This window comes from Pseudophryne corroboree (genome assembly GCF_028390025.1).
Source record: "Pseudophryne corroboree isolate aPseCor3 chromosome 3 unlocalized genomic scaffold, aPseCor3.hap2 SUPER_3_unloc_21, whole genome shotgun sequence".
Taxonomy (NCBI): Eukaryota; Metazoa; Chordata; class Amphibia; order Anura; family Myobatrachidae; genus Pseudophryne; species Pseudophryne corroboree.
The window spans coordinates 407645-420302 of NW_026967510.1; the positions used below are offsets into that span (position 1 = coordinate 407645).

At 48.1% G+C, this 12658-nt stretch overlaps 1 protein-coding gene across 2 annotated transcripts in view; it reads left to right on the top strand.

Moving 5' to 3' along the window:
* The window catches only part of LOC134983696 (zinc finger protein ZFP2-like), a 41069-nt gene that overhangs the window by 7601 nt on the left and 20810 nt on the right, over nucleotides 1-12658 (top strand). For both annotated transcript variants that reach the window (XM_063949351.1, XM_063949352.1), the window contains exon 5: nucleotides 56-806. In XM_063949351.1, the coding sequence (XP_063805421.1) occupies nucleotides 56-806 (751 nt within the window). The remainder of the gene's footprint in view (nucleotides 1-55; nucleotides 807-12658) is intronic.

A 12658-nucleotide genomic window follows, 5' to 3' on the forward strand; every position in this document is an offset into this window, starting at 1 on the left:
TACACTATCCTGAAATCAGACATTATTAATGTATATTGTTTTGTGGGCTATTTAGGATGACTGTCTGACTGATATAAAGGCAGAAGATATAGAGGGAGAAGAAGAGACGTATGTGACTGATATAAAGGCAGAAGATATAGAGAGAGAAGAAGAGACGTATGTGACTGATATGAAGGCAGAAGATATAGAGGGAGAAGAAGAGACGTATGTGACTGATATAAAGGCAGAAGATATAGAGGGAGAAGAAGAGACGTATGTGACTGATATGAAGGCAGAAGATATAGAGGGAGAAGAAGAGACGTATGTGACTGATATGAAGGCAGAAGATATAGAGGGAGAAGAAGAGATGTATGTGACTGATATGAGGGGAGAAGAAGAGACGTATGTGACTGATATGAAGGGAGAAGAAGAGACGTATGTGACTGATATAAAGGCAGAAGATATAGAGGGAGAAGAAGAGACGTATGTGACTGATATAAAGGCAGAAGATATAGATGGAGAAGATGAGACGTATGTGACTGATATGAAGGCAGAAGATATAGAGGAAGAAGAGGAGACGTATGTGACTGATATAAAGGCAGAAGATATAGAAGGAGAAGAGATGTATGTGACTGATATGAAGGCAGAAGATATAGAGGGAGAAGAAGAGACGTATGTGACTGATATAAAGGCAGAAGATATAGAGGGAGAAGAAGAGATGTATGTGACTGATATAAAGGCAGAAGATATAGATGGAGAAGAAGAGACGCATGTGAGGAGTTATCAGCAGTGTAAGGAGGAGGAGATCCCTACAGATATCAGCACAGGTGAGTAATAAACACTTATTACAGAAGTCACATATTCTCATTGCTCAGTCACTACAGCAATCTCTTATACTACACCCTCCTCTGTCAGTACAGACTAATGATGGAAATGTATCTGCCCAGTGGTGTAGTCTAGGACCATCAGCCCTGTTCTCAGTTGGGTGTTTATAACACAAGGGGCGATATTCAATTGTAATATCGCGCCCGATCTCACGTCTACAGTGACAGGAGTTTGCGGGGCAATATTGAATTGTCCCCCATTTTTGGTCATATCGCGCCCATAGCAGCCTGGATTAGCTTTGTAAAGCTACTTAACCCAACTAACATCATGGGCGCAATCACAAAAAGTTTTGCGCATTTCAGCTCACCTCCCCCGGGGGGGAAGGGGTGATCTGAAATGCTAATATTGCGTCTGTCGGCAGCAACATTTGTATCGGGTGTTTTCTGTTAAAGGCGTTTTCTTCTTTAGGGTCCATAGTGATACACAGTTCTTACATCGGGGTGTAGGTGGTAGGAGACGACCGGGCATCACACAGTTAAGCTTTTATTTCCCAGGATGCTCCGGACCTCCTCCCCATGTACCCCGCCCCTGGCCAGTGGGCAGTTTTAGTGATGGTGCTGGCAGAAGCCGGAGCACCGGTCACACAGCGGAGAGGAATGAATGAGCAGCGCTGGGAGTCTCTCTGAGCACCGCCGCTGCTGCTCCAACAATCCCCCCGCTGGTGCCGCAACGTCAGTGAGGCTAAGAGACTGATGATTCCGGCGTGGTTACTTCCTGATCGCCACGCTAGTACAGCATCCTGGGCCCCGGCCTGCACCCGGAGGACAGGTAAGGCATTCTCCGGCACGTGGGACCCACAATACATGCAGTCCGTGCTTCTGCAGGCTCTGATGTGATCCCTGGCTGCTGCTACGGGTTACACTAGACCACCAGGGCATGCATATAATACATATATAGGATAATGGAGGCCAGGGTGCCTGGTGGGTGATGTCAGCCAGGGGAGGTAGGCCCTCTCCCAGAGCCTGATTCCACAGCTGGGATTCCCTCTCGGCTGCCCCTCCCCCACATGCTTCCCTTATAAGAGTCTCTGAGTGACATTCCAGTGGGAATGAGTGTGATGCCAGGCTCTGGGAATGCTGGGTTCTGTCTCCAGAAGTGGCCAGGTTATACATGCACTAGTCCTACCTACCACTGTGCTGCGAGGAGATGACGTCAGTGCCCATTGTAATTGTTATGTACTTGTATTGTGTGTGACTGGTGCTAGCTCTGCTGTGTGACTGCATTGTATCTATCCCTTACATGTGAGTGCAGGTGTTCCGGGCAGTGTGACTGCATTGTATCTGTCCCTTACATGTGAGTACAGGTGTTCCGGGCTGTGTGACTGCATTGTATCTATCCCTTACATGTGAGTGCAGGTGTTCCGGGCTGTGTGACTGCATTGTATCTGTCCCTTACATGTGAGTGCAGGTGTTCCGGGCTGTGTGACTGCATTGTATCTGTCCCTTACATGTGAGTACAGGTGTTCCGGGCTGTGTGACTGCATTGTATCTATCCCTTACATGTGAGTACAGGTGTTCCGGGCTGTGTGACTGCATTGTATCTGTCCCTTACATGTGAGTACAGGTGTTCCGGGCTGTGTGACTGCATTGTATCTGTCCCTTACATGTGAGTACAGGTGTTCCGGGCTGTGTGACTGCATTGTATCTATCCCTTACATGTGAGTGCAGGTGTTCCGGGCTGTGTGACTGCATTGTATCTATCCCTTACATGTGAGTGCAGGTGTTCCGGGCTGTGTGACTGCATTGTATCTATCCCTTACATGTGAGTGCGGGTGTTCCGGGCTGTGTGACTGCATTGTATCTATCCCTTACATGTGAGTGCAGGTGTTCCGGGCTGTGTGACTGCATTGTATCTGTCCCTTACATGTGAGTACAGGTGTTCCGGGCTGTGTGACTGCAGGTGTTCCGGGCTGTGTGACTGCATTGTATCTATCCCTTACATGTGAGTACAGGTGTTCCGGTCTGTGTGATTGCATTGTATCTGTCCCTTACATGTGAGTGCAGGTGTTCCGGGCTGTGTGACTGCATTGTATCTATCCCTTACATGTGAGTGCAGGTGTTCCGGGCTGTGTGACTGCATTGTATCTATCCCTTACATGTGAGTGCAGGTGTTCCGGGCTGTGTGACTGCATTGTATCTATCCCTTACATGTGAGTGCAGGTGTTCCGGGCTGTGTGACTGCATTGTATCTATCCCTTACATGTGAGTGCAGGTGTTCCGGGCTGTGTGACTGCATTGTATCTATCCCTTACATGTGAGTGCAGGTGTTCCGGGCTGTGTGACTGCATTGTATCTATCCCTTACATGTGGGTGCAGGTGTTCCGGGCTGTGTGACTGCATTGTATCTATCCCTTACATGTGAGTGCAGGTGTTCCGGGCTGTGTGACTGCATTGTATCTGTCCCTTACATGTGAGTACAGGTGTTCCGGGCTGTGTGACTGCATTGTATCTGTCCCTTACATGTGAGTACAGGTGTTCCGGGCTGTGTGACTGCATTGTATCTATCCCTTACATGTGAGTACAGGTGTTCCGGGCTGTGTGACTGCATTGTATCTATCCCTTACATGTGAGTACAGGTGTTCCGGGCTGTGTGACTGCATTGTATCTGTCCCTTACATGTGAGTGCAGGTGTTCCGGGCTGTGTGACTGCATTGTATCTGTCCCTTACATGTGAGTGCAGGTGTTCCGGGCTGTGTGACTGCATTGTATCTGTCCCTTACATGTGAGTACAGGTGTTCCTGGCTGTGTGACTGCATTGTATCTGTCCCTTACATGTGAGTACAGGTGTTCCGGGCTGTGTGACTGCATTGTATCTATCCCTTACATGTGAGTGCAGGTGTTCCGGGCTGTGTGACTGCATTGTATCTATCCCTTACATGTGAGTGCGGGTGTTCCGGGCTGTGTGACTGCATTGTATCTATCCCTTACATGTGAGTGCGGGTGTTCCGGGCTGTGTGACTGCATTGTATCTGTCCCTTACATGTGAGTACAGGTGTTCCGGGCTGTGTGACTGCATTGTATCTGTCCCTTACATGTGAGTACAGGTGTTCCGGGCTGTGTGACTGCATTGTATCTATCCCTTACATGTGAGTGCAGGTGTTCCGGGCTGTGTGACTGCATTGTATCTATCCCTTACATGTGAGTGCAGGTGTTCCGGGCTGTGTGACTGCATTGTATCTGTCCCTTACATGTGAGTACAGGTGTTCCGGGCTGTGTGACTGCATGTGTCGGGCTGTGTGACTGCATTGTATCTATCCCTTACATGTGAGTACAGGTGTTCCGGTCTGTGTGATTGCATTGTATCTATCCCTTACATGTGAGTGCAGGTGTTCCGGGCTGTGTGACTGCATTGTATCTATCCCTTACATGTGAGTGCAGGTGTTCCGGGCTGTGTGACTGCATTGTATCTATCCCTTACATGTGAGTGCAGGTGTTCCGGGCTGTGTGACTGCATTGTATCTATCCCTTACATGTGAGTACAGGTGTTCCGGGCTGTGTGACTGCATTGTATCTGTCCCTTACATGTGAGTGCAGGTGTTCCGGGCTGTGTGACTGCATTGTATCTGTCCCTTACATGTGAGTACAGGTGTTCCGGGCTGTGTGACTGCATTGTATCTGTCCCTTACATGTGAGTACAGGTCTTCCGGGCTGTGTGACTGCATTGTATCTGTCCCTTACATGTGAGTACAGGTGTTCCGGGCTGTGTGACTGCATTGTATCTATCCCTTACATGTGAGTGCAGGTGTTCCGGGCTGTGTGACTGCATTGTATCTATCCCTTACATGTGAGTGCGGGTGTTCCGGGCTGTGTGACTGCATTGTATCTATCCCTTACATGTGAGTACAGGTGTTCCGGGCTGTGTGACTGCATTGTATCTGTCCCTTACATGTGAGTACAGGTGTTCCGGGCTGTGTGACTGCATTGTATCTGTCCCTTACATGTGAGTACAGGTGTTCCGGGCTGTGTGACTGCATTGTATCTATCCCTTACATGTGAGTGCAGGTGTTCCGGGCTGTGTGACTGCATTGTATCTATCCCTTACATGTGAGTGCAGGTGTTCCGGGCTGTGTGACTGCATTGTATCTATCCCTTACATGTGAGTGCAGGTGTTCCGGGCTGTGTGACTGCATTGTATCTATACCTTACATGTGAGTGCAGGTGTTCCGGGCTGTGTGACTGCATTGTATCTGTCCCTTACATGTGAGTACAGGTGTTCCGGGCTGTGTGACTGCAGGTGTTCCGGGCTGTGTGACTGCATTGTATCTATCCCTTACATGTGAGTACAGGTGTTCCGGTCTGTGTGATTGCATTGTATCTATCCCTTACATGTGAGTGCAGGTGTTCCGGGCTGTGTGACTGCATTGTATCTATCCCTTACATGTGAGTGCAGGTGTTCCGGGCTGTGTGACTGCATTGTATCTATCCCTTACATGTGAGTGCAGGTGTTCCGGGCTGTGTGACTGCATTGTATCTATCCCTTACATGTGAGTGCAGGTGTTCCGGGCTGTGTGACTGCATTGTATCTATCCCTTACATGTGAGTGCAGGTGTTCCGGGCTGTGTGACTGCATTGTATCTATCCCTTACATGTGAGTGCAGGTGTTCCGGGCTGTGTGACTGCATTGTATCTATCCCTTACATGTGAGTGCAGGTGTTCCGGGCTGTGTGACTGCATTGTATCTATCCCTTACATGTGAGTGCAGGTGTTCCGGGCTGTGTGACTGCATTGTATCTATCCCTTACATGTGAGTGCAGGTGTTCCGGGCTGTGTGACTGCATTGTATCTATCCCTTACATGTGAGTGCAGGTGTTCCGGGCTGTGTGTCTGCATTGTATCTATCCCTTACATGTGGGTGCAGGTGTTCCGGGCTGTGTGACTGCATTGTATCTATCCCTTACATGTGAGTGCAGGTGTTCCGGGCTGTGTGACTGCATTGTATCTATCCCTTACATGTGAGTGCAGGTGTTCCGGGCTGTGTGACTGCATTGTATCTATCCCTTACATGTGAGTGCAGGTGTTCCGGGCTGTGTGACTGCATTGTATCTATCCCTTACATGTGAGTGCAGGTGTTCCGGGCTGTGTGACTGCATTGTATCTATCCCTTACATGTGAGTACAGGTGTTCCGGGCTGTGTGACTGCATTGTATCTATCCCTTACATGTGAGTGCAGGTGTTCCGGGCTGTGTGACTGCATTGTATCTATCCCTTACATGTGAGTGCAGGTGTTCCGGGCTGTGTGACTGCATTGTATCTATCCCTTACATGTGAGTGCAGGTGTTCCGGGCTGTGTGACTGCATTGTATCTATCCCTTACATGTGAGTACAGGTGTTCCGGGCTGTGTGACTGCATTGTATCTATCCCTTACATGTGAGTACAGGTGTTCCGGGCTGTGTGACTGCAGGTGTTCCGGGCTGTGTGACTGCATTGTATCTATCCCTTACATGTGAGTACAGGTGTTCCGGTCTGTGTGATTGCATTGTATCTATCCCTTACATGTGAGTGCAGGTGTTCCGGGCTGTGTGACTGCATTGTATCTATCCCTTACATGTGAGTGCAGGTGTTCCGGGCTGCGTGACTGCATTGTATCTATCCCTTACATGTGAGTGCAGGTGTTCCGGGCTGTGTGACTGCATTGTATCTATCCCTTACATGTGAGTGCAGGTGTTCCGGGCTGTGTGACTGCATTGTATCTATCCCTTACATGTGAGTACAGGTGTTCCGGGCTGTGTGACTGCATTGTATCTATCCCTTACATGTGAGTGCAGGTGTTCCGGGCTGTGTGACTGCATTGTATCTATCCCTTACATGTGAGTGCAGGTGTTCCGGGCTGTGTGACTGCATTGTATCTATCCCTTACATGTGAGTGCAGGTGTTCCGGGCTGTGTGACTGCATTGTATCTATCCCTTACATGTGAGTGCAGGTGTTCCGGGCTGTGTGACTGCATTGTATCTATCCCTTACATGTGAGTGCAGGTGTTCCGGGCTGTGTGACTGCATTGTATCTATCCCTTACATGTGAGTACAGGTGTTCCGGGCTGTGTGACTGCATTGTATCTATCCCTTACATGTGAGTGCAGGTGTTCCGGGCTGTGTGACTGCATTGTATCTATCCCTTACATGTGAGTACAGGTGTTCCGGGCTGTGTGACTGCATTGTATCTATCCCTTACATGTGAGTGCAGGTGTTCCGGGCTGTGTGACTGCATTGTATCTATCCCTTACATGTGAGTGCAGGTGTTCCGGGCTGTGTGACTGCATTGTATCTGTCCCTTACATGTGAGTGCAGGTGTTCCGGGCTGTGTGACTGCATTGTATCTATCCCTTACATGTGAGTGCAGGTGTTCCGGGCTGTGTGACTGCATTGTATCTATCCCTTACATGTGAGTACGGGTGTTCCGGGCTGTGTGACTACATTGTATCTGTCCCTTACATGTGAGTGCGGGTGTTCCGGGCTGTGTGACTGCATTGTATCTATCCCTTACATGTGAGTACAGGTGTTCCGGGCTGTGTGACTGCATTGTATCTATCCCTTACATGTGAGAGCAGGTGTTCCGGGCTGTGTGACTGCATTGTATCTATCCCTTACATGTGAGTGCAGGTGTTCCGGGCTGTGTGACTGCATTGTATCTATCCCTTACATGTGACTGCAGGTGTTCCGCGCTGTGTGACTGCATTGTATCTATCCCTTACATGTGAGTACAGGTGTTCCGGGCTGTGTGACTGCATTGTATCTATCCCTTACATGTGAGTACAGGTGTTCCGGGCTATGTGACTGCATTGTATCTGTCCCTTACATGTGAGTGCAGGTGTTCCGGGCTGTGTGACTGCATTGTATCTATCCCTTACATGTGAGTACGGGTGTTCCGGGCTGTGTGACTACATTGTATCTGTCCCTTACATGTGAGTGCAGGTGTTCCGGGCTGTGTGACTGCATTGTATCTATCCCTTACATGTGAGTGCAGGTGTTCCGGGCTGTGTGACTGCATTGTATCTATCCCTTACATGTGAGAGCAGGTGTTCCGGGCTGTGTGACTGCATTGTATCTATCCCTTACATGTGAGTGCAGGTGTTCCGGGCTGTGTGACTGCATTGTATCTATCCCTTACATGTGACTGCAGGTGTTCCGCGCTGTGTGACTGCATTGTATCTATCCCTTACATGTGAGTACAGGTGTTCCGGGCTGTGTGACTGCATTGTATCTATCCCTTACATGTGAGTGCGGGTGTTCCGGGCTGTGTGACTGCATTGTATCTATCCCTTACATGTGAGTGCGGGTGTTCCGGGCTGTGTGACTGCATTGTATCTATCCCTTACATGTGAGAGCAGGTGTTCCGGGCTGTGTGACTGCATTGTATCTATCCCTTACATGTGAGTGCAGGTGTTCCGGGCTGTGTGACTGCATTGTATCTATCTCTTACATGTGACTGCAGGTGTTCCGGGCTGTGTGACTGCATTGTATCTATCCCTTACATGTGAGTACAGGTGTTCCGGGCTGTGTGACTGCATTGTATCTATCCCTTACATGTGAGTGCGGGTGTTCCGGGCTGTGTGACTGCATTGTATCTGTCCCTTACATGTGAGTACAGGTGTTCCGGGCTGTGTGACTGCATTGTATCTATCCCTTACATGTGACTGCAGGTGTTCTGGCTGTGTGACTGCATTGTATCTATCCCTTACATGTGAGTGCAGGTGTTCCGGGCTGTGTGACTGCATTGTATCTATCCCTTACATGTGAGTGCAGGTGTTCCGGGCTGTGGTTCCTCACAATGACTGTGTGATGTGAAGGGCATCACATCTGCAGTTGCTAGAGCTGGACATTGTGTGTGCTTAGCTTCTGGTCTTCCAAAGTGTAAGAAATAGGATATAACACCTGTGCTGGTTCCATGTAAGGCCTGTGCGGCAGCATTATCTCCACAGGACCTTGTGCAGGACCATTTGTGTGTTACATGCTATGTGCCAAACCTACAACGGCTGCTCCAACCAGGTCCTGCGCAGGAACCACCCTGGGTGGCTTCTTTTGCACAGGTGGAGCGATTGGTGCCTCCTGCTTTGCTGCCTAATGTGGGGTTTCTGCAGCAATTGCCCCATGTATTGCATTCCCCGGGGTATCCTCCATGGATGAACTTATTGACCTACTCAGACCACACGTCGGCCACCTCTCAGCAGTTGTTGCAGCAGACCGTCCTCAGATGAGTATGGCACATAAGCGCTCTCTGTTATCCTTACAGTCTACACAGTGGTCAGACTCTGGAGTCCTCAGAGGAAGAGTTGGACACCTCTCTCTCTCTCTCTCTCTCTCTCTCTCTGTCTGTTATCCTTACAGTCTACACAGTGGTCAGACTCTGGAGTCCTCAGAGGAAGAGTTGGACACCTCTCTCTCTGTTATCCTTACAGTCTACACAGTGGTTAGACTCTGGAGTCCTCAGAGGAAGAGTTGGGCACCTCTCTCTCTCTGGCTCTTTGTCGGGTGAGGAGGATCATCTTTAAGCGTCAGAAGGTGGTTAAGGCTGAGTTCCCTCACTGAGTATCATGCTGAACTCCTTCAGGAAGCTTGGAATGCTCCTAGTAAGAAGGTCCTGGTGCCTATGAGCATCTCGTTACCCTTTACCACAAGGAGAGTGTGCTAAATGGGATCTTGTGTGGATGTTCATGTGGCACGCCTGGTGCACTCCTCCACATTAATTAGGCTGATGCACTAAAGGACAGTCTGAAGTTAGATGGTTCCATAGACCAGCTGTCTCTTATTGCTAACATCAAGCAATCAGCCCGATATTTAGAAGAGGCATCCTGAGATACGAGTCTGTTGGCTTCCAGGGCCTCGACTACTTCAGTGGTAGCTCGCTGTGTGCAGAATTGGATAATATTGTGGCTACACTGCCAGCTTCTAAATCTGCTTTTTTGCCATCAGCATCTAACCCGAAGGCTGGGACGTCTTTCTTTTGGAATTTTCGGTTTTAAGGCAAAGGTTAGAGGACAGACTAGCATTAGTTTTGAATCCTAGAGTGCGAATCATGTCTATACTAATATTTAAAAGTTTTCCATCTCGGTCCGATTTTTATCTCTCAGTCTGTCTTCTATATAAACCTCAGACTCAGTGGCGTATTAGGTTAGAGGACAGACTAGCATTAGTTTTAATTCCTAGAGTTCGAATCATGTCTATACTAATATTTAAAAGTTTTCCCTCTCGGTCCGATTTTTTATGCAGAGGTGATCTATATAAATAGATATCTTTTTTTCCCTTTGATTAAACTTCTCTTAACCTAAAACGGCACCACTAGTACATATACGGATAACAATATTTGTCCAGTGAACCTTGTGATAAATGTCTGCCATTCATTATAGGTGAAGCTAGCAGGTGATCTAATTTGTTGTGAATCAATACACCTGTCATGACACCTGAACTGAAACCATTATTTTCAATGGCTTACTATCTACTACAATATAAAGTATAACCATATTAAACCTACACCTTTCTCTGACATCAACAAGTCAATTATAAATGTATCTTTTTTTAGTCATTTCTGGCAACTATATATAATGTTATGTGTTAGTACATGAGAGCCTTCGTTTCTTGCATCTTTATTGTTTTTAACATTGCTGATGACATTCACCTGTCCACACTAATCAACTCAGCCTTTAAATACCGGATGACCTAGGAGGCAGGTATCTACCTTTGAGAAAGTCACGTGAACGTGACGAAACGCGTCAGGACCCGCCCCTATCCACACTCAGCTCAGGTGAAATCTTCCAGGTGCTCCTTGGTCCCCGCTGCACTCTCCGTCTACAGCATCCGACATCAGCGGCTTCAGCGCACACGCCGCCACGACCGGGTTGTGAGAGAGACGGTCTCTTCCTTTCCGCTGCACAGCGTATATGGGCATTGCAGGACATTGAAGCCGAGGACGCTCGGCTCTTACCAGCCCATTTTGGAAAGGTATTGAATATCAATTTCAACTGAGGGACATGTAACCTATTAGGATTCCATCAGCACACCTGGTACCTATCAATTATCTAACAAGTGGAACTCGGAACTTTTCACCCCAAAAAGCTGAGTTATTACAACATACCACCAGTTCATGTCTAGTGAATGTTCTTTTATATATATATATATATATATATATATATATATATATATATATATATATAATTCACCGGTTATTTGATAATTATTCTTTTTATATGTTTTATTAATAAACATTGTTATTTTTTACTTTGGCTCTCTGTACATTATGTTTCGTTCCTGATATTCAGCGCAGCCGCTTGTTCTTTTTCCACATCTGTCTTTCACCTGGTGGCTATAGATGTCACACTAGGACAAAAGACATCCTGTTTTGGATTCTGGATTGGGTGGTCCTCACATCTTCAAGGTCGGTGGACTCCAGACGAAAGTTACTTGCCAATCAACGTCCTGGAACTTCGGGCAGTCTACAGGTGCTTTCTTTCAGGCTCAGGATCTCCTCCAAGGCAGGCCTGTTCAGATTCAGTCCGACAATGTCACTGCAGTTGCCTATCTAAACCACCAAGGGGGCACTCTCAGCCATCTGGCTATGGCAAACGTGGAGTGCACGCTCCAGTGGGCCGAAACTCTCCTTCCAGCCATCTCAGCTGTGTTTCTGCCAGGAATCCTCAACTGGGGAGCAGATTCCTCAGTCGGCAGGATGTCCACAGCGGCGAATGGTCTCTGCACCCTGAAGTGTTCCAGAACCTGGTAAACAGATGGGGTCTGCCGGATGTAGACCTGATGGACTCGCGTCACAATCACAAGGTCCCAATCTATAGATCCGGGACCGGAGATCCGCAGGCAGCATTCGTGGACATTTTAGCAGTACGGTGGACCTTCCTTTAGGGATACCTGTTTTCTCCAGTATCGCTGTTACCCAGATTTCTTTGCAAGTTTAAACGGGAAGGAGGCTCCATTATACTGATTACTCCCATATGGCCCAGGCACCATTGGTCCACCGATCTGCAAAATCTATCCATAGACATGCCATTCCTACTGCCACAGCGAGCAGACTTGTTGTCTCGGGGTCCCTGTCTGCATCGGAACCTGGCTCGACTGTCTTTGACGGCTTTGCTCTTGAGTCATCAGTTTTTAGAGCGAAGGGGTTCTCGGATGCAGTGATGTAGACAATCTGCGTCTTCAACCCGCATCTATTATCAGATTTGACATGCTTATTTTCAGTGGTGTGCGCCTAGGCACTATGACCCTCCTACCTTTTAAGGGTCTCCCGGCTTCTGGCCTTTCTACAAGCAGGGTTAGACCTTGGTCTTTGCCTAGCATTCCTGAAAGTACAAGTTTCTGCACTATCAGTGTGGTTTCAATGACCGGTCGCTCCACTACAAGATGGGCGTACCTTTTTTCAAGGAATACTCCATATCCAGCCTCACTTTGTACATCCAGTAGCCCCTGGGATTTATCCCTTGTCCTGCAAGCTCTTAAGACTTCCCCATTTGAGCCTTTAGAGTCAGTGGACCTTAAGTGGTTGTCTGTAAAGGTGTTATATCTCCTGGCTATTGCCTCTACGAGAAGGGGGTCTGATTTAGGAGTGCTTTCCTGTCCTTCGTTTCTGATCTTCCATTAAGATAGGGCAGTTCTCCAGACCAAGGTGGGTCACCTTCCTAAGTTGGTGTCTAAGTTTCATCTAAATACAGAGATATTGGTTCCAGCCTTTTAGTCCTGTTATTGGTGAGGCCTTATTGGATGCGGTTCGTGCACTAAGTATTTACGTAGAACGTACCAGAGTGATCAGGAAAACGGATTCTCTATTTGTCCTGTATGGATTCTATAAGCAAGG